This window comes from Urtica dioica, chromosome 12, assembly GCF_054948205.1.
Source record: "Urtica dioica subsp. dioica isolate 48M chromosome 12, U.dioica_male_clone48M_v1_H2, whole genome shotgun sequence".
NCBI classification, from domain to species: domain Eukaryota; kingdom Viridiplantae; phylum Streptophyta; class Magnoliopsida; order Rosales; family Urticaceae; genus Urtica; species Urtica dioica.
Genome location: NC_142767.1, coordinates 2,289,489 through 2,308,783, shown reverse-complemented (window position 1 = coordinate 2,308,783; position 19,295 = coordinate 2,289,489). Strand labels below are relative to the sequence as shown.

Genomic DNA, 19,295 nt, shown 5'->3' with positions numbered 1-19,295 from the left:
CGGAATCTGTGTCAATCCTCAGACCGTTGCCCGATGATCTTCTGTCCCGCCCTCGAAGGGGGTACGCCGCGGTCCATGAGGCGAGTCTTCGCGGGGGACTAAGGTTGCCTTTTCAACCGGTTATCCAGGAGTTGTTAGTTCGACTGAGGGTGCACGCTTTACAGATGTCCCCGGCCTTCTACCGACTGGTCGCGGCGTGCCATATGATGCTTTATTGGGCGAAGAAGAGGGCCGTCACTGCCGACGACATCCAGGACCTCATGACGATACGAGGGGTGTCGAGGAAGCCGGGCTTCTACCTAGCGTTACACCGTAAGCGCTTCGCCATCATTAGCAAGGTTAACTCGAAGCACAGATATCCTTGGATATGGGTGTCCGAGTCAGCCTTCGGGGTCGCGCCTCTCTTCTTCGGTCTCGCGGCCGATTTTCCACCTGTGGGCGATATCGAGGGTTCTGAGCTTAACGCGATGATCAGGGCGGTCCCGGAATCAAGGCGGCAAGGACCGCACTTCGAATCCCCAGACCTAATGGCAGGACTGGGTGGTTCACGCCTGGAGACGACGCTCCCTCATGCCCGGGTCTCGACGCGGAGGCTACGGAAGACCCTGAATCGGAGGCGGGGGGCTCGTCTGCTCCCCCCCCTGACGTGGGGGGTACTAACCACACATATGCTTCCCGTTAGTGCACGTTCCATTGTATTGCATTCTAACCTGTCGTCTCTTTATCTTTTTCAGATACCATGACCCGGTGACATCGACCGCGCACGCAAGTACCGAGGGTGGCGCTCGACGTCGAAGCCGTGACCGCGGCTCAACCACAAGCTGAGGCTCGTCATGAGGGGCTTCCAATGCGGGCGAGGAACGAGGCGAACTCCTCGAACAAGCGACCATCGTCGACGACCCTCCCTGGCTCGTCCTCCGGCCACAAGCGTGCCCATACGTCGGCGGCGCCAGACGGCATGGAATCGATGCTCTTAGCGGAAGCGGCGGAGCTGAGGGATCAATGCTCTCGAGGGATCCTTGAAACCTCTCTGCGGGATTTCAAGAGTCTCCTGACGGTGAGCGACCTCGAGCATTTCCAGAGTGGGATCGGCGATGCCCGAAAGGTACGATTTGCTTGCTTGTCTTATGTCCAACCATTATGCTTATTTCGATCGTACGTATATTGTTTGTTCCCACAGATGCTCGCGCGCCAAGAACGGAGCGACCATATCCTCCGGGACTTGCTCCGTCGCATGCAAATCATGGAGAAAGACAAGGAGAGCACGGCGGCCGCCCATGCTGCTACTCTGGCGGGGGTCCGCACTGTCCAAGAGTTTCAAGCGCTCGAGGAGGAACTGAAGTGAGCTCGCGAGAAGGCGGTGGCCGAGAAGGCGTCTCGGGAAAAGGCTGAGCAGGCGGCTGACACTTTCTTAGGGGAGACAAAGAAACTCCAGGCGGCGCTCTCGAGCCCAGACGAGGAGCTGAACATCGTCCACGCTCGACTGTCGGCGAGCGAGATCTCCCGGGTCAAGGCCGAGAGGGAGATGGAAACTTTACGAGCGGAGGTGCAGACCCTCGTCGAGGAGAAGGATGACGCCGTGCGATCCAAGACGGAGTTGGAGGAGGACTGGGATCTCTCGCTGGAGGTGGCCCGTTACGAGGTGGCCATGCGGGTCAAAGACGCGACCGCGGAGGAGAACACGTCTCGCGGGATCACATTTTCCTTCTTTGATACCATGTTTCCTCCTCTGGATGACGAGTTGCCAGAGGACGACCTGATTCCCGAAGTTCCTGAGGAGGCCGCCCAGTCGTCAAACTGTCGGTCCGGTGGAGAAACCATTGGCGGGTCGGGCGCCCCTCGCCCCGAAGACGACGAAGAGCAGATCGACTACGGCTCAGAGTAGCCAAGTTTTCTTTGGTTTTCTGCGCACTTGTTTAGCGCTCGCTTTACGCTTTCTTTCCGATTTTTGTTATGTTTGACATGTGTCGTACTCTCGTACTTTTCTCGTCGGGTTGTTTGTGCAACATTGTTTTGCTTTGATTGAAGCTTTATTTTTATTATGCGTCTTATTTTCTCGACTAGCTATGCTTAGTGTAATCGATTTGCGCGATTTGAACAATGCGTGTCTTACGAACTCGGCTTACTATGTCTAGCGCAACCGATTTGCACGGCTTACTGCCGCCTTTGGCGGTGAAGTTTCCCGCGGACGCTGGCTAGACCAGTTTCATCCGGCAGGTGCGATTCTCGGCCATCCCTTCGTGACTCGCTGCCTATCGGCGTGTGCGAGCTGGGCGGCCGTTGCGCTCATCTTCCGGCGAGTACGCTACCTATCGGCGTGCGTATCTGGACGAGCTTGCAGTTCCCAGTGAGCATGGTACTTGTCGGTACGCGTGTCACGTTTTGGGTTTTGACTGCCGGGATCGACGATCCGGTGCGCGGACGTGATCCGTCGATGCCTTGCTGCCTATCGGTGTGTAAGGCGCAACGTTGCGCGAGAGTGTCGCAGCGAAAGACGTGCGAGGTCGGAGGTCCGGGGCGCGGATCCAACTTGTCGACGTTTCGCTATCTCCCGGCGTGTGGATTCGACTCGTGCGAGAGCGTCGCACGAGGGACGTGCGGGGTCATCGGAGGTCCGGTGCGCGGATCCGATTTGTGAAAGGTGGAATAAATGAGCTTGTTACCCTCACTCTATCCTCCTTAGCCCCCCGAGTTTCTGGGGTGCGCGTAGAGGAGACTAGAAATTATAATACAATGCTTTGAAGCGAAATGTAATTCATTATAATGTTGAAATGGTTAAAAAATTACATCCCAGGCCGTTGGCCGAACTCGCAATTTAAAATTGTCTTTGCTACAATTGAAAATAGAACGAAAACAACAAAACGTAAAACGGGCGAATGAACATCTATTGGTAGTATTGCCGAAGGTGCTCCGCGTTCCACGGGTGCGTGAACACGAGTCCCTCTAGGTTCTCGAGCTCGTACGTGCCGTTGTGGATGGCTCGTCGCACACGGTACGGGCCTTCTCAGGTGGGGCCTAGAACTCCCGCACCTTGTACCTTGGTGTTTTGGAACACCCTTCGAAGAACGAGGCTCCCGTCGGCGAACTTCCGCAGCTTGATCTTGGAATTGTAGTACTTCTCGACCTTCCTCTTTTGTGCAGCAAGTCGGGTGAGTGCGTCCGCCCTCCTCTCGTCTATGAGGTCTAACTCGAGCCTGATTGCGCCGTCGTTGGTGGCTTCTTCGTACTCCTCGATGCGCAAGGTCGGTAGCTTGGTCTCGACGGGTACCACGGCCTCGACGCCGAATGCGAGAGCAAAAAGGGTTTCGCCAGTCGCATTTCGAGCGGTGGTGCGGTACGCCCATAAGACCATGGGGAGCTCGTCGGCCCAAGCCCCCTTCCTTTCCTCCAGCTTCTTCTTCAAGTTCTCTTTGATTGTCTTGTTAACCGCCTCGACCTGACCTGGGCTTGAGGGTGGCGGGGAGAGGAGAAAGTCTTGCTAATGCCCAGTTGTTTGCACATTTCTCGGAGGCGCGCGTTGTCGAATTGTTTCCCGTTGTCGGTTACAATTGACGCGGGGATCCCGAAGCGGCAGATGATGCTTTTCCAAATGAAGCTCGTCGTGTTCGCCTCGGTGATCTTTGCTAGTGGCTCAGCCTCTACCCACTTTGTGAAGTAATCGATGGCCACGATCGCGTGCTTGTATTGCCTCGGGGCCGTAGGTAGCTCACCGATGAGATCGATTCCCCACTTTGCGAAAGGTCGCGGCACAATGATTGGACACAATGGGGCCGGTGCTTGACGCGGGATGTGGGCGAACCTTTGGCACTTATCACATTTTTTGGCCCACTCGTGGGAGTCCTTTTTCAAGGTCGGCCAAAAATATCCAAGTCTTAGCAGTTTTAATGCCAAAGATTGTCCGGCGGCGTGGTTTCCGCATACCCCTCCGTGCACCTCGCGGAGCGCTTTCCTCGCCTCGACTTCGGTCAAGCAGCGGAGGAGGGGCATAGAGTAGCCTCTCTTGAACAAGTTGTCCTCCCTCATTGTGTACTTCGGCGCCAAGCTTCTAAGCTTTCTGGCCTCTTCTTTGTCTTCGGGGACGACTCCTCGCTTAAGGAATTCCACGAGCGGAGTCATCCATGAGGGAGGCGGAGTCTCGTCAACTACCCGTACATCGCCTCTCGAGACGTAGGGTCGGGTCAATACTTCGATCGGGACGCTGCCTTTGCCTTCATCGTCTATCCCAGACGCGAGGCGAGCCAGGGCGTCAGCATCAATGTTCGCCTCTCGAGGAACTTGGACGATCTCGAACCACGACAGGGCCTCTAGATTCTTTTGGGCCTTGGACAAGTATGCGACCATGTTTGGCTCTTTTGCGGCGTAGTCGCCCTTAACCTGGTTCACAATCAACTGCGAGTCGCAGTGGATGCGCAGGTTTTGGGCACCTAGCTTGTTCGCTAGTTCCAAGCCAATGATCAGAGCCTCGTACTCTGCCTCGTTGTTGGAAGCCTTGAACTCGAACCGCAGGGCGTATCTCAGTTTTTCCCTATCGGGATTTGTGAGCACAACGCCGGCGCCAGCCCCCCGGGCGTTTGACGCGCCATCCACGTGCAAGTCCCAGACCGGCCCTATCGGGTCGTTGGTTCTCTTCTTCAACGACTCGTTGTGGTCGTCCTCCTTGTCTTCTCTGTCCTCATCACCTTTGCCTCCCTTGCCAGTTGAGGGCGTGCTTGCGAACTCGGCTACAAAGTCGGCGAGGGCTTGGCCTTTGATGGCGGTTCTCGGCTGAAACTCGACCCCGTACTCGCCCAACTCCTGGGACCATACGGCCATTCGAGAGGAGGTCCCTTTTTGAAGGGCCTTCTCGATGGGATGTCCCGTGCACCACGATGGGGTGCGCTTGAAAGTAGGGTCGGAGTTTCCTTGCGCTCATGACGAGGGCGAGGGACAGTCTCTCGATTTCCGGGTATCGGGTCTCGGCGTCGAGGAGTGCCTTGCTCACGTAATAGACCGGCCATTGCACCTTGTCTTCCTCGCGTATGAGGACCGCGCTCACGGCCTTGTCGGAGACCGCGAGGTAGAGGTACAAAGTTTCGCCATTCTTTGGCTTTGCGAGAAACGGGGGGGAAGGTGAAATAGGCTTTCATTTCGCGGAACGCTTCCTCGCACTCCTCCGTCCACACGAACCCGTCGGTCTTTTTCAGTACCCTAAAGAACGGCTGACACTTATCAGTGGCCTTGGAAACGAATCGCGTCAGGGCGGCGATCCTTCCCGTCAAGCTCTGAACTTCTTTTACTTTCTGTGGCGACCTCATCTCCAAGATCGCCCTGATTTTCTCGGGGTTAGCCTCGATCCCACGCCGGCTAACCATATAGCCCAAGAATTTTCCGGCCTCGACCCCAAAAGCGCACTTGTTGGGGTTGAGCTTCATCTTGTAGCGTCGCAGGATCGTGAACATCTCCCTAAGGTCTCGAACGTGGTCGTGGGCTTTGAAGCTTTTGACAAGCATGTCGTCCACGTAGACCTCCATGGTTTTTCCAATTTGATTGGCGAACATGCGATTCACCAACCTTTGATACGTTGCCCCCGCGTTTTTTAGGCCAAAGGGCATGACCTTGTAACAGTAGAGTCCGCGGTCCGTAACAAAGGTGGTCTTGATCTGATCCGGTTCGTGCATGCGGATCTGATTGTAGCCTGAGTAGGCGTCCATGAAGCTTAGCAACTCGTGGCCCGCCGTGGCGTCCACGAGCTGCTCGATCCTCGGGAGAGGGAAGCTGTCTTTCGGGCAGGCTTTGTTAAGATCTTTATAATCAATGCAGATCCGCCATTTCCCGTTTGGCTTCTTGACCATCACCACATTGGACACCCACTTGGGGTGCTCTGCCTCCCTAATGAAGTCGGCGGCGAGAAGTTTGTCAACTTCTTCACCAATGGCCTGGTACCTCTCACCGCTGAACGCCCGCCGCGGTTGAACGCGCTCAGTTACTCTCTTGTCATCGTTAAGACGATGAACCATAATTTCGGGGTCAATTTCCGGCATGTCGACGTGCGTCCACGCAAAGACATCTTTGTGCTCTCGGAGGAAAGCGGCGAGCTCGGTTCGGACTTCAGATGGGAGTTGGGCGCCTACCTTGACTACTTGGTCAGGCTTGGCGTCGTCCAACACGACGGGAACGAGGTCGTCCGGTGTCTCCACCTTTCGACGCTCGACATCGTCCCTTTGGTCCAGTTCTCCGAAGGTGCCTCCTTCCTCTAACTTGCAGGTGAATTTGTCCCCGAGCTGGAAGACGGTGCTTACCACCATTCCTTTCCCTTTTCCGTCCACGCCCTGGATGTAGCACATCCTCGCCATTGACTGGTCTCCCAGCATTACGGCGATCCCCTTCTCGGTCGGGAATTTCATCATCAGATGGTACGTGGACGTTATGGCCTTCAACCGATTGAGAGTCGGGCGGCCGACGATGATATTGTATGCCGAGGGTTGATCCACGACAAGGAACGACACGATGTGGGTAACCTCGAGCCCCCCCGGGGTACCGAAAGTAACCGGGAGGTCGATAGTTCCCTCTGTCATGACCCTCTCCCCGGAGAAGCCGAAGAGCGGGGTCGATATCGGGGTCGGTCTCATCCCGGATAGCTTCATCCTGTCCAACGCCGACTTGAAGATTATGTCAGCGGAGCTCCCATTGTCGATTAGGATTCTCCGGACGAGGTTGTTGGCGACGGGGGCAGAGACGACTATCGCGTCGTTGTGTGGATGGAGCACTCGTGCCGCTTCTTGGCCGGTGAAGAACATGGATTCGAACGGGGCCGGAGGAGGGGCCTCGTACGTGTGGTTGATGTAGTGTGCTATTTTCCCTTGAGAAACTTCGCGCACGTACTTCTTCCTTTGCGTGGCCGAGTCTCCGAATTCCGGGCCGCCCAAGATTGCGCCCACGACGTGAAGTTGCGAGCTCTCCGGTTCTTCGTTTGCCGCGCGGTCCGTGACGGTCACCGTCGCCGGACCTTTCTTTTCTTGCCGCGGGCGGCCTCCGTGTGCCGCGGCCGTCCCGATAGTTCTAAGGACGTATTCTTTCAGTTTCCCATCTTGAATCAGGGCCTCAATCTGACGCTTGAGCTGATAGCATTCGGATGTCAGATGCCCATGATCCTGATGGTAGTCACAGTACTTACTTTGATTCCTCTTGGCAGGATCCTTCGTGAGAGGGGTTGGACTCCCCAGCTTGTCACGGTGCAGAGCCAGGATCCGCTCCGGCGAAGTGTTCAGAGGAGTAAATGTCGAGAACTTTCGGAAGCTATCGACATGTGGCGGCCTCGGCCCGGGGAGGGAGCGGCCGTTAGGGGCCTGGCTTCCCTTATTCCTCCTCTTTCGAGGGTCGGGGCGATCTCCGTCTTGATCTTCGCGGCGGCGACTCCCCTATCCTCCTGACTTTCGGCCATCTCGGCCATCGAGATAGTCCTCGATTCCCATGTATGTGCGGGCTCTCGCCATTAGCTCCGCCATGTCTCGCGGGACTTTGCCAACAATAGATTTGAGGAAGTCGCTCGTGCGGACTCCCTCAGTGATTGCCGTGATGGCGTCCCTGTCGTCGAACCCTTCGACCTTGTGAGACTCCTCAGTGAAGCGAGCGAGGTATTGTCTCAACGTCTCGTCCCTCCCCTGCCGGATGGAGAGGAGGTGGGTCTTTGGTTTCCTTTGCGCCACGAGGGTGGCGAATCGAGCAAGGAATGCCTCTCGCAAGGCCCGGAAAGACGAGATGCTCCCCGGCCTCAAACTTCGGAACCACTCAAACCCCGACCCTGTGAGGGTCAGGCTGAAGGCTGGGCAGAGGGTGGCGTCTGTCTGCCCTTGCATCATCATCCACGTCTCGTAGTGTAGGACGTGGAAGTGGGGGTCCGTCCGTCCATCGTAGGGGGGAATGGACGGTAACTTGAAGTTTCCCACGCAAGGCTGCGCGAGGACTTGTGCGGCGAAGGAAGAGTATGATTCCTCGATCCCTCTGTACGGTCTTTGCCTCCCTGACTCCCTCATCTCGATGATTTGATTTTGGAGGCTCTGAATCATCGTGACCATGTCAAGCCCGTTAGCGGGGCCGACCGTTGGGGCCACGGGAGTCACCGGTTGGCGTTCGTTGGACGCTTGGTCCACGACATTGGCCTGAGGCCGGCCGAGAGTTGCGGCGGGGAGCGTGTCCCTTCGAGAGTTTAGCCTTTGGCGGAGATCCTCCCCTCGAGAGTTTCTCTGTGCCGTCAGACGCTCTCTAAGGTCCACACTCGGCGCGTGGCGGGGCGAGGTCGCCCTTGGTCAGACCGTCCGGCGAGCGCTTCGGCTATCGGCCCCATCATCTACCAGAGTCGCTCTCTCCTCGGCAAGGGGCCGTGTCCGGCCGCCTCTTGAAACCGAGGGGGCGAGTCCCCGGGAATGTGACCGCGCCTGCTGTCGCGCCAGGTGCGATGGTCCGGCCAAAGCGTCGTTAGACCTCTCGGGCCGTGAAGGGACAAGGCTAGGCGTTGCCTCATCGGTCCTCGACTCCCCCACATAGTCGGGGTCGAAGTCGTCTCGGGCGGACCTATCTTCAATGTCATAGCCGAGGAGATTGGCTATGAGCGTACCGTCGACGCCGGGGCGGTCAAGGAGTTCCGCAAGCCGCCGGGCCGTGTCCTCTCGGAGCTCGGCCTCGGGGTCATTCATCGGGTCTTGGGGCTGGCTCTCGCTATCGCGAGGTTGCCCTTCAAGACGATGTGCGAGGCGTCGAAGGCCGTACCTCGAGCTCGTCGCTCGGGTACCCGCGGAGGTGGTGGGAATGTGACTCATCTCTCGAGAGTCGTGAGAACAAAGGGAGAAAACTGGTAGAGGGAATGCGCCGTCAAGGTTGAGAGATCCCCTCCTTCTAGCGCCAAAATGTTGTCGCAGTTTTTCGGACAACGATTTAGGAGTCGCAGACGGTCAGACCCAAGGCCGGCTCGAGCGTGTCGGACTTGGTATCCCAAGTCGTCCCTTAGCTGTCTGTGGTATCTGTCTCGTCCAGGCACCTGAAAAGCAAGCAGGAAAGGTGTGAACTACAAAGGGAAAACAGGGGGGTTGCCCCTGTTTACCTCTCCGACGCTCAACATTAGTAGGATTGAGGTGGTTTGTAGAGGGTTTAGTGTTTAGAGGCCGAGACTTGAGAGAAACGAGCGAGGTACGAGTTCGACAGCGTTTCAGTACTCAAATTCGGATTACCTGGACTAGGGGAGCGGCCCCTGTATTTATAGGCGGCCAAGGGGTGTTTGGGGAACCCCTTGGATGAGAGCCGGCCTTGGATGAGAGCCGGCCTTGGACGAGAGCCGGCCTTGGACGAGCGCCGGCCTTGGATGAGAGCCGGCCTTGGCGAGCGCCGGCCTTGGATGAGAGCCGGCCATGGACGAGAGCCGGCCTTGGACGAGCGCCGGCCTTGTCGAGCGCCGGCCTTGGATGAGAGCCGGCCTTGGCGAGCGCCGGCCTTGGATGAGAGCCGGCCTTGGACGAGCGCCGACCTTAGCGAGCGCCGGCCTTGGATGAGAGCCGGCCTTGGACGAGCGCCGGCCTTGGCGAGCGCCGGCCTTGGCGAGCGCCGGCCTTGGATGAGTGCCGGCCTTGGACGAGCGCCGGCCTTGGATGAGAGCCGGCCTTGGACGAGCGCCGGCTCTGAGTCGGCCGCGGGCGGGGGAGTCTTAGGACGGCCGCCAGCGTGGCTGTCGCCGGTTTACCGGGCTGAGACGGACCGGTAACACAAGGCGTCTGGAATTGTTGAAGGGGACGGAAATTGGACCCAAAAGTTGTCCAAATCTACGTGTTGGTTCCCGAGCAAGTGGAACAAGTCATCTTCGATGGTCCCACACCCCGATAGGCGGTCGGTGGGGTCCATGGCTGCAAACAACGAGGCGAAAAGTGACCAACAAAAAGGAAAAATAATATTTAAAGACGATCGGAACGTACCTCTTGGCGATGGGCTGCTCCGGTGGGCCAACGACAACAAGGACCTTGAGTTTACCACGCGGGTTACACTCGATGATAAACTCGGGGGGCTAATGTTACCGGTCCATCCCGGCCCGGTGAAGCGACGACGGCCGCGATAACGGCCATCCTAGGACTCCCCTCGGCGCACGACCGCCCCAAGGTCGTCGCTCGGCCAATGGCCGTCCCAGGACCGGCCCTCAAGCCATTGGCCGGGCCTGGGAAGTCACACGGCCGGCCCAGGGCCGGTGCTCGGCCAATGGCCGGCCCAGGACCGACTCTCGGCCATTGGCCGAGCCTGGGAGGTCACACGGCCGGCCCTGGACCGGCTCTCGGCCATTGGCCGAGCCTGGGACGTCACACGGCCGGCCCAGGGCCAACGCTCGGCCCATGGCCGGCCCAGGACCGGCTCTTGGCCATTGGCCGAGCCTGGAACATCACACGGCCGGCCCAGGGCCGGCGCTCGGCCCATGGCCGGCCCAGGACCGGCTCTCGGCCTAGGGACCCCCCAAAACGTCCCTAGGTCGCCTATAAATATGAGGCTCGACCCCTCGAGTCAAAAAATCCGAATTTGAGTGCTGAAACGCTGTCGAACTCATAACTCGCTCGTTTCCCTCAAGTCTCGACCCTCTAAACACCTAATCTCTTTTACCCACCTCAATCCTACTAATGTTGAGCGTCGGAGAGGTAAACAGAGGCACCCCCTCTGTTTCCCCTTTGTAGTTCACATTCTCTTCCTCCTTTTCAGGTATTGAGACGAGGCATACACTATCCATAGCTAAGAGACGACTTGGGATACCAAGTCCGACACGCTCGAGCCCGAACACGACCATTTGGTCTGGCCTCGGGTCGAACCATTTGGGGCTCCTAAGTAGTTGTCCAAAAACGAGCGAAAACAAAGCCCTCTCCCTAGGCTTCGCGCCTCATTCTGTGTTACATACGCCGTGAACTACATTCTGACCTGATCCCACACACGGGTACGTAGGCAGCCTATACACAAAAGGCACGGTCACTCCTCCTCCTCACCCATTCCCTCCTCTGAGAGGTGGGTTGATCGGAGACAACTTAGCTCGAGACTTTCGAGTTCACACTTTTGGCCCGGTGCGATCACTTGGTCCAGCCTTGGATCGAATCGCCCGAGGTAGTTAATCGTTGTTCATTTTCGTGCGACAACAATTTCTTTCATTCATCTTCGCTTAAGCCATTAAACTCTTCTTTGAAGTCTTCGACTCTTGAATTCGGAATTGCCTCCTTGAAGCCCCTTTATTTCTTTGCAGTGCGATCACATTATAAAATCTAGTGTCTTTGACACCAAATATACAACTTTGAAAACCAAAAGAAAAGCTAGGACTGCAAATCTAAAAACTCTAGACCACTAAGCTAGAAATTTAGACACTAAATCTAGAACATTGTCCTGCAAAAAAGATTTTTGAACACCAAATAAGGACATAAAACCGCAAATCTAGAACAAAGGACACCATATCTACGATTTTGGACCTCAAATACGAACTTTAGAAATCTAGAACTTTGGCCCCAAATCATGAACCTCGGGCTAAACTCTAGAAATTTTAATACCTAATAAAAACTACGGACCCTAGATCTATAACTTTTGACCTCTAATAAGAACTTAAGACACTGTTATCGCATTTTTTCGGACAACTATTTAGGAGCCCCTAAAATGGTTCGACCCAAGGCTGGACTAATTGGTTGCGTTCGGGCTCGAGCGTCCTTAACTCGGTATCCCAAGTTCTGCCTAGCTGTGAATGGTGTCTGAGCTCGTTGTTGTACTTAAAAGGGATGAGTAAACGATGAACGACAAAGGGGAAACAGAGGGGTTGCCTCTGTTTACCTCTACGACGCTAAACATTAGTGTGATTAAGGTGGAAGAAAGGTGTTTAGGGTGAGAGGCCAAAGATGAGTGAAACGAGTGAGTTAGCGGTTCGACGACGTTTTAGGACTCAAAAATGGATTAACGTTGGGAGAGAGCTAAGGTCTCTATTTATAGGGAGCAAGGGGTGCTTGGGTAAGATGGATGGCTGGGTGAGATGGATGATCGGCTGAGATGGACGGCCTGCTGGGATGCACAGGCGGTTGAGATGGATGGCCGGCTGAACTTCATGGCCGAGTGAACTGGATGGCCAACTGAACTCCATGGCCGAGTGAGATGGATGGCCGAGTGAACTGGATGGCCAACTGAACTCCATGACCGAGTGAGATGGATGGCCGAGTGAACTCCATGGCAGAGTGAACTGGACGACCGAGTGAACTAGACGGCCGAGTGAGATGGATGCCCGAGTGAGTCCATGGTCGGCCGAGCCAATGGTCGGCCGAGTGGCGGTCGTGCGGGTCGTTACGACATTTTTGCCCTTGCTAGTCCGAGACGGGCCAGCAACAAGCACATTGCTCATGATAGACATCTAGAGCGTGAAATTTTGTGAATGAACATCTACGGTGACCCCGCAATTAAAATTTAGCTTCACCCTTTGATACTATTTTATAATCGTGATCAAATGAAGAGCATTTCTAATTAATAAAAAAAATGATGAATGCATGTAAAACGAGTTTTTTTTAATGCTACATGTAAAACAAGTTATTTGAGCTAAAACGGTTATAACAGCCGAGCTCACATGGCCAATCACAAGATAAATAAAAGCTAAGTAAAATAGTGAGGACACGAGGTCGATTATTTTTATGATTTTTCAGTTACGAGCCTTGACCCGAACTCGTTTTAGGGAGTGAATTATTTACCAATAAGCTAACTTTTCTAGTCCATCAACAATTTTAAATGGTTAAAAATATTGAAATAATATTTTCTATTTTAGAAATAGTTTTTATTAAAGAAAAATTACGCTTGAATATATGAGAAATTGACAACAATAATGTTAATTACTTGACGCTTACAAAAAATAACTACTTCATGATCAAATGTACGACGGAATCAATCCGTTCGTGACCGAATGATTTTTTTCAATCCCAATTAAGGGACTAAAATGATCGCAACACGGCCTTTCCAATATATATGAATATATATATATATATATATATATTCCCAGCCGTGGGCAATTTTTAGCAATAAACATAGAATAAATCTCATTTTTGTCCCATGGACTCGTACCTCGGTTACATTTCACCCCATGAACTCGGAAATATTGCAAAATTCAACTCACAACTCAAACACGTGTTACAAAGCCCCACTTCCGTCAGTATTTGGATGTTAAATTTAATTTTTTGATGACGTGATAATATTTAAAGATAAGAGTATTTTCTATTATTTTAAATACTTTTAATCTTTAAATATCGTTATCAGATATATTAATTGTTATTAAATAATTAAATATTTCTTTTATTCTCTCTTTTTCCTCACTTCCCCGAAGCTCCTCACAGCCCGCGCAGCTCTCTGGCCTCGCTCCGATCTCCTTCGCGCGACCAGACCGTCTCGGTCCCGATCACGACTTCGCGTCCCCTCGGCCGGCTCGCCGGCACGCCGTTGGATTCCTCGAGCTCGACCCTTCCTCTCTTTGGGGTTCCTCGCGCTCGGCTTTCTTCTTGCGGTCCGCGCGAGTGTAGGGACTTCACCACTCGATCGCCCTTCTTCTTGCTTGATCTGTGTTGCGTGGAGGGGCGGCGCTCGGAGACCTCTCTGTCTCTCGGACTGCGCGACGAGGATCAGCGAGATCCGACTTTGGACGTCTCTCTCCGGGTCTGTGAAGCTTCCTGGGTTCGCGAAGCTCTATCCGGCGGCCTTCGTGACCTATGCTTCCCGGATTTGCAAATGCGCTTGTCAGTGGAACCTAATATTGGCATGCCTGGTTTTGATATTGCTATATTCTGTATTGAAATCCTGGGTTTGACTTTATAGGTCATTTCTTGGTTTAGTCTTATATATGAAGTGTGTTCTTATTTGGTTGGGTTACAGGGTTAAGGAGGATTGTTATTGTTTGGCATACTTGGGTTTGATAATACTGTATTTTGATGGAAGGAAAAAACGCAGAGAAGAAAAGAAGAAGAAAGGAAAGAGAGAGAGAGAGAGAGAATAAAAGAAATATTTAATAATAATTAATATATCTGATAACAACATTTAAAGATTAAAACTATTTAGAATAATAGAAAATACTCTTATACCTTTTAAAATATTGTCACATCATCAAAAAGTTAAATTTAATATCCAAATACTGATGAAAGTGGGGTTTTGTAACACGTGTTTGAGTTGTGAGTTGAGTTTTGCAACATTTTTGAGTTTAGGGGTTAAATGTAACCGAGGTACGAGTGCGGGGCAAAAATGTGATTTATTCATAAACATAAGGGAAAATAACACATTTATACCCTGTGTTTTAGTGAAATGTCGAGTTTAACCCTCGGTTTTCAAAAATGTCGAGTTCATACCCTCTGTTTAACTAAAATGACGAAATTATACCCCCTATTTAACTAAAATGACGAAATTATACCCTGAAATAGACAACAGTGTCACGAATATTCTTTTTATTGACTTTTCATTGACGTTGATTATAATATGTATATATAAACACCAATTATCTTTATTCATTCGCGCCATATATGTAATTTATTTAAAAACTAAAAAATAAACAACAGGTTCTTAATCGTGAAGAACACAGAAAGAGGCAAATGGGTAAACATCGATAGTTGATAGTCATCAAAATCGCATATTCGAACAGAGAATCCAGAATTTAGAGTTACAATTCGAACACGGAATGAAGTCATTTCTTAGGAGGTATGAGTTTTATTATTTAATTTCAATTTAAGGCTATTTTTATTTCAAAATTGAGAATTTGGAAGTTAGGGCACTGATTTAGATTTGATTTGGTTTTTCTTATATAAGAGTTAATATAAATGAAAGGGAGATTTGTGACGCTGTTATTCATTTCAGGGTATAATTTCGTCATTTTAGTTAAACAGAGGGTATGAACTCGACATTTTTGAAAACCGAGGGTTAAACTCGACATTTCAGTAAAACACATGTTATAAATGCGATATTTTCCCTAATATAATAATGAGGTAAAAGTAACGAACGAATAGGGACCTTTTTTTGCGTGATAACTTGAAGAATACAGAAGAAGAAGAAGAAACAGAAGGAAAGGGAACCTGAGAGCTTTTTGAATATCATCGGTTCTATCTGTGTGGTAGTAATTAGGTCGGAGCAAGAGACACAAATGGAAGCATTTCAGAGGATTAGAGTTGACAATCCAATTGTCGAAATGGATGGTACAAACCCCTTTTTTATTTTCTCGCTTTCTTCGAGCTCAAATCGTTGTTTCAGATTCTTACTCTGTCAAAGTTTCAAGCTTTCTTAGTAGGGATGCCATATAATTCACACGTTCTCACTGGAAAATGCAAGACTAAATTGCAAAACCCAATTTTTTATTTTTTTTTAAATTTTTTTATGTGTGGCCTTGTTTCTGATCTTAGGGTGTTAAAATAATGATACGTCAATCCACTCAACAAGTTCTGATATATATATATATAATATATATATATATATATATATATATATATATATATATATATATATATATATATATATATATATATAAGAACTCAACAAGTTCAACTTCATGACAAATCACTCTAGTTAGATCCATAAAATAATTAAACTAAAAGAATTGAGCTTGTCAAAGTATGCTTCTAGATATGGATATGCTTTCTTCAACTATTGCCGTGTAGACATTGTTAAGGGCACATAGTTAGTAAATTTGAATTTTCCTCTAAGCTGTGAATCGAAACAATTATGTAATTAAATCCTTCATGTCATCTGCCCATAAGAAAATTAATTCTGATTGTCAACTTTAAACCTTGGAAGATTATGTATACATATATAAGCTTTTATCTTTCACTTGCAAAACTAGATTCCGTCTTAACATGTGTTTTACTTTTATATCAAAGGTGATGAAATGACGAGAGTATTTTGGCAATCGATAAAAGAAAAGGTATTCTTTACCATGGTGAAATCTCCAAGTATCAACGAGTTCTTTACATTCTCTATCGTTTATATTTGCATGTTCCGCGACTATATGTATATATATACACACACACATTACAAAAAGAAAAAAAAAATACTATCAATTAGTTTATTTTCGGTGTGTCCGCAGCTTATTTTCCCATTTGTGGAGTTGGATATAAAGTACTTTGACCTCGGTCTCCCAAACCGTGACGCCACTGATGACAAAGTTACAATTGAAAGTGCCGAAGCCACTCTTAAGTACGACCTGATACCTTCTTCCGTTCCTTATCTTAATGACAGATAGTAAACTCAATGTTTTTAGGCTATATAGATCATAAACTCGATATCTTCACATGTTTAAGCTTGTTGCTTTTCTTGTGTACTGAATTCGTTAGTCTAGGCCTATTTATGCGATTTTGTCTAATATAATGCTATTTTTTTTCCCCGATCTATGTAGGTACAACGTTGCAATAAAGTGTGCAACTATAACCCCAGGTAACCGAAAATTATGCACTAAAGGAATTTTTTTAGCTTGATCTTCTGAAATTTTTACAATATTTGATGATGATGTTTTCTCTATAGATGAAGACCGCATGAAGGAGTTTAAGTTGAAACAGATGTGGAGGAGCCCAAATGGGACAATACGAAATATCCTAAACGGTGATGGATTTCCTCTATCGTCATATTTTTTTTCATACGGAAACTGATGGCTATAAGACATATATTTTGTTTACAACAGGAACCGTTTTCCGGGAACCAATTATCTGCAAAAACATTCCCCGTCTTGTTTCCGGTATTAAATTTTTCCTTTTGCTTTTGAGTCGTATGATGTCTCTGTCATCATAGAGCAAGGACTAACTTGATATAATTGTAATTTTCCTTTCCAGGTTGGACAAAGCCAATATGTATTGGAAGGCATGCTTTCGGAGATCAGTACCGAGCAACTGATACAGTCATTAAAGGGCCTGGGAAACTCAAATTAGTTTATGGTAAGTTCCCAGAAAAAGGATACAGGAATTATGTCCATTAAAAGAGGGAGAATCATAGTTTATTTATTTATTTTAACATTTTGCACCGACTACGACTACAATGATTATATCAACAAAATCACATTTTATGAATTGCAGAATCTAAGGAATATGGGAAGAAAACAGAGATGGAAGTTTTTCATTTTACTGGCACGGGAGGAGTCGCTCTGGCTATGTACAACACAGATGAGGTTAAAACTCATATATATATATTATAATTTTTTTTTTTCTATACTATTATTATTTTTGTTTTATGTATCTCACATAGGATTTTCCATTTTTTAAAATGGTCAGTCTATCCGTGCTTTCGCGGAGGCTTCAATGAACACAGCCTACCAGAAAAATTGGCCTCTTTATCTTAGTACAAAAAATACAATCCTTAAAAAATATGATGCAAGGTTCGATGCTTTTTTTTATTTATTTTTATCGTTCTTGGATTTATTTAAGTTACAATATTCAATTTCTAATTCTCTCTCCTTTTTTTTTTTTTTTTTTTTCAATCCTGAGTTCCGTGAAGATTCAAGGACATCTTCCAGGAAGTATATGAAACCGAATGGAGATCCAAGTTTGAAGCAGCGGGAATATGGTGAACATAAATTCATTAATTTGCTAAAACCATTAATTTTCAATAATAATAGCAAATAATGATAACACAAGGTCACAAATACAGGTATGAACACCGCCTCATCGACGATATGGTGGCATATGCTCTCAAAAGTGAAGGCGGTTATGTGTGGGCCTGCAAAAATTACGACGGTGACGTGCAAAGTGACTTTTTAGCCCAAGGTCCGTATTCAGTCTTGTGATGCTACTCTCTGATTTCGGAATCGAAAATCTTAATTTAAGATTCTTCATGGCCAAGTTTCTATCTTTTTTCGCCATCGACAGGTTTCGGATCTTTGGGAATGATGACATCGGTGCTGGTATGATTATTGTATTTATGTTTCAGTCCGGGCCCGGTTTTTGTTGTTTTATGGGAATATAAATAAAAGTGGTGGAGGGCAGGTATGCCCGGATGGAAAGACAATGGAAGCTGAGGCGGCTCATGGAACTGTTACACGTCATTATCGGGTTCATAAAAAAGGGGGAGAAACAAGCACAAACAGTGTAGCATCAATTTTCGCTTGGTCTCGGGGTCTTTCACATAGGTATCAAATATGTGTTATTACCAATATCTAGTTAGACAAGGGTTTTTTTTTATTCCTGATTAAGTTAAGAAAGGAATTTGTAAAGCTTTTTTGGCAAATTGTCCTGAATGTTACACACGTGGTATTCTAGTTGCTAAACTAATTTTTTGAACAAAATGATCCACAAACTATTGATTTTGTTTAAGTGCTATTTTATAAAATGGACTAAAAATACTACAAAACAATAATTGAGGATCATTTTGCTCGTAAATTAAGTTAAAAGACCATAATGTCACTCATGTATTACTTCAGACACTATTTTCCATAAGAAAAGCTATATAATCGATCACATCTTACGATAGTCTAAGGCCGCGGAAAATACGCTGATGGATCTCCTCTTTTTTTTTTTTTTTTTTTTTTTTTTTGTAATCCAATTTTAGGGCAAAGTTGGATGGGAATTCCAGATTGTTAGACTTTACCGAGAAGCTTGAAGCTGCTTGTGTTGGGGTTATCGAGTCTGGCAATATGACCAAGGACCTTGCCCTCCTTATCCATGGACCCAAGTCCGGTTTTTTTTTACTTGTTTTTTGTTTTCTGATCTAAGAGAAAGAGAGACTTAACACTGATATTATAATATCAATTTTTATGGGTGCAGGGTTAGTCGGTCTCAGTATCTGAACACCGAAGAATTCATCGTTGCTGTGGCGGAAGAGCTCAAAGTCCGGCTGCTCCGCTCTAAGTTGTAAAACTATACCTGCTGAGACTCTTTCCTTTTCCGGTTTTCTTACTCTGTTGTTTTGCTTGTTTTTAATCAATAGATCTCCATTGGTGATTGGGTAAATAAAAACGTAAATTGCTCTGCATGGAATATAATTGTGTAAATTGCTCTCTGCCTTGCTATAAAATAGAAGCAATTGTATTCTAGTTTTAAGCATACAAACTATTTAGCCGCACTTACTGTACTTGGTACATTTATATGTCGACTTGAGCATACAAACGAAATACTCTCAAACCTCTATAAATACTCATTTCCTTCTCATGCAAAATACTCTCTCTCTCTCTCTTTCTCGTGTACAACCCATCACAAAATCTCTCTTTCTCTCTCTCTCTCTCTCTCTCTCTCTCTCTCTCTCTCTCTCTCTCTCTCTCTCGTGTACAACCCATCACAAAATATTTCCCACCCTAGTCGAGCAAACAAACGAAAGAATTGTAGTCGATGATTTTAGGC

General features: G+C 48.7%; 1 protein-coding gene across 1 annotated transcript; it reads left to right on the top strand.

Moving 5' to 3' along the window:
* Positions 1 to 14,969: 14,969 nt before the first annotated feature.
* On the top strand, positions 14,970 to 18,930 carry LOC149378658 (cytosolic isocitrate dehydrogenase [NADP]-like). The gene is made up of 15 exons (XM_089602541.1): positions 14,970 to 15,176; positions 15,855 to 15,898; positions 16,061 to 16,170; positions 16,370 to 16,407; positions 16,495 to 16,572; positions 16,652 to 16,705; positions 16,800 to 16,901; positions 17,040 to 17,131; positions 17,235 to 17,338; positions 17,458 to 17,526; positions 17,611 to 17,726; positions 17,829 to 17,863; positions 17,946 to 18,088; positions 18,508 to 18,630; positions 18,723 to 18,930. Exons 1-15 carry the CDS (start codon positions 15,125 to 15,127, stop codon positions 18,811 to 18,813), a joined length of 1,251 nt encoding a protein of 416 aa, XP_089458667.1. The 5' UTR covers positions 14,970 to 15,124; the 3' UTR covers positions 18,814 to 18,930.
* Positions 18,931 to 19,295: the final 365 nt, after the last annotated feature.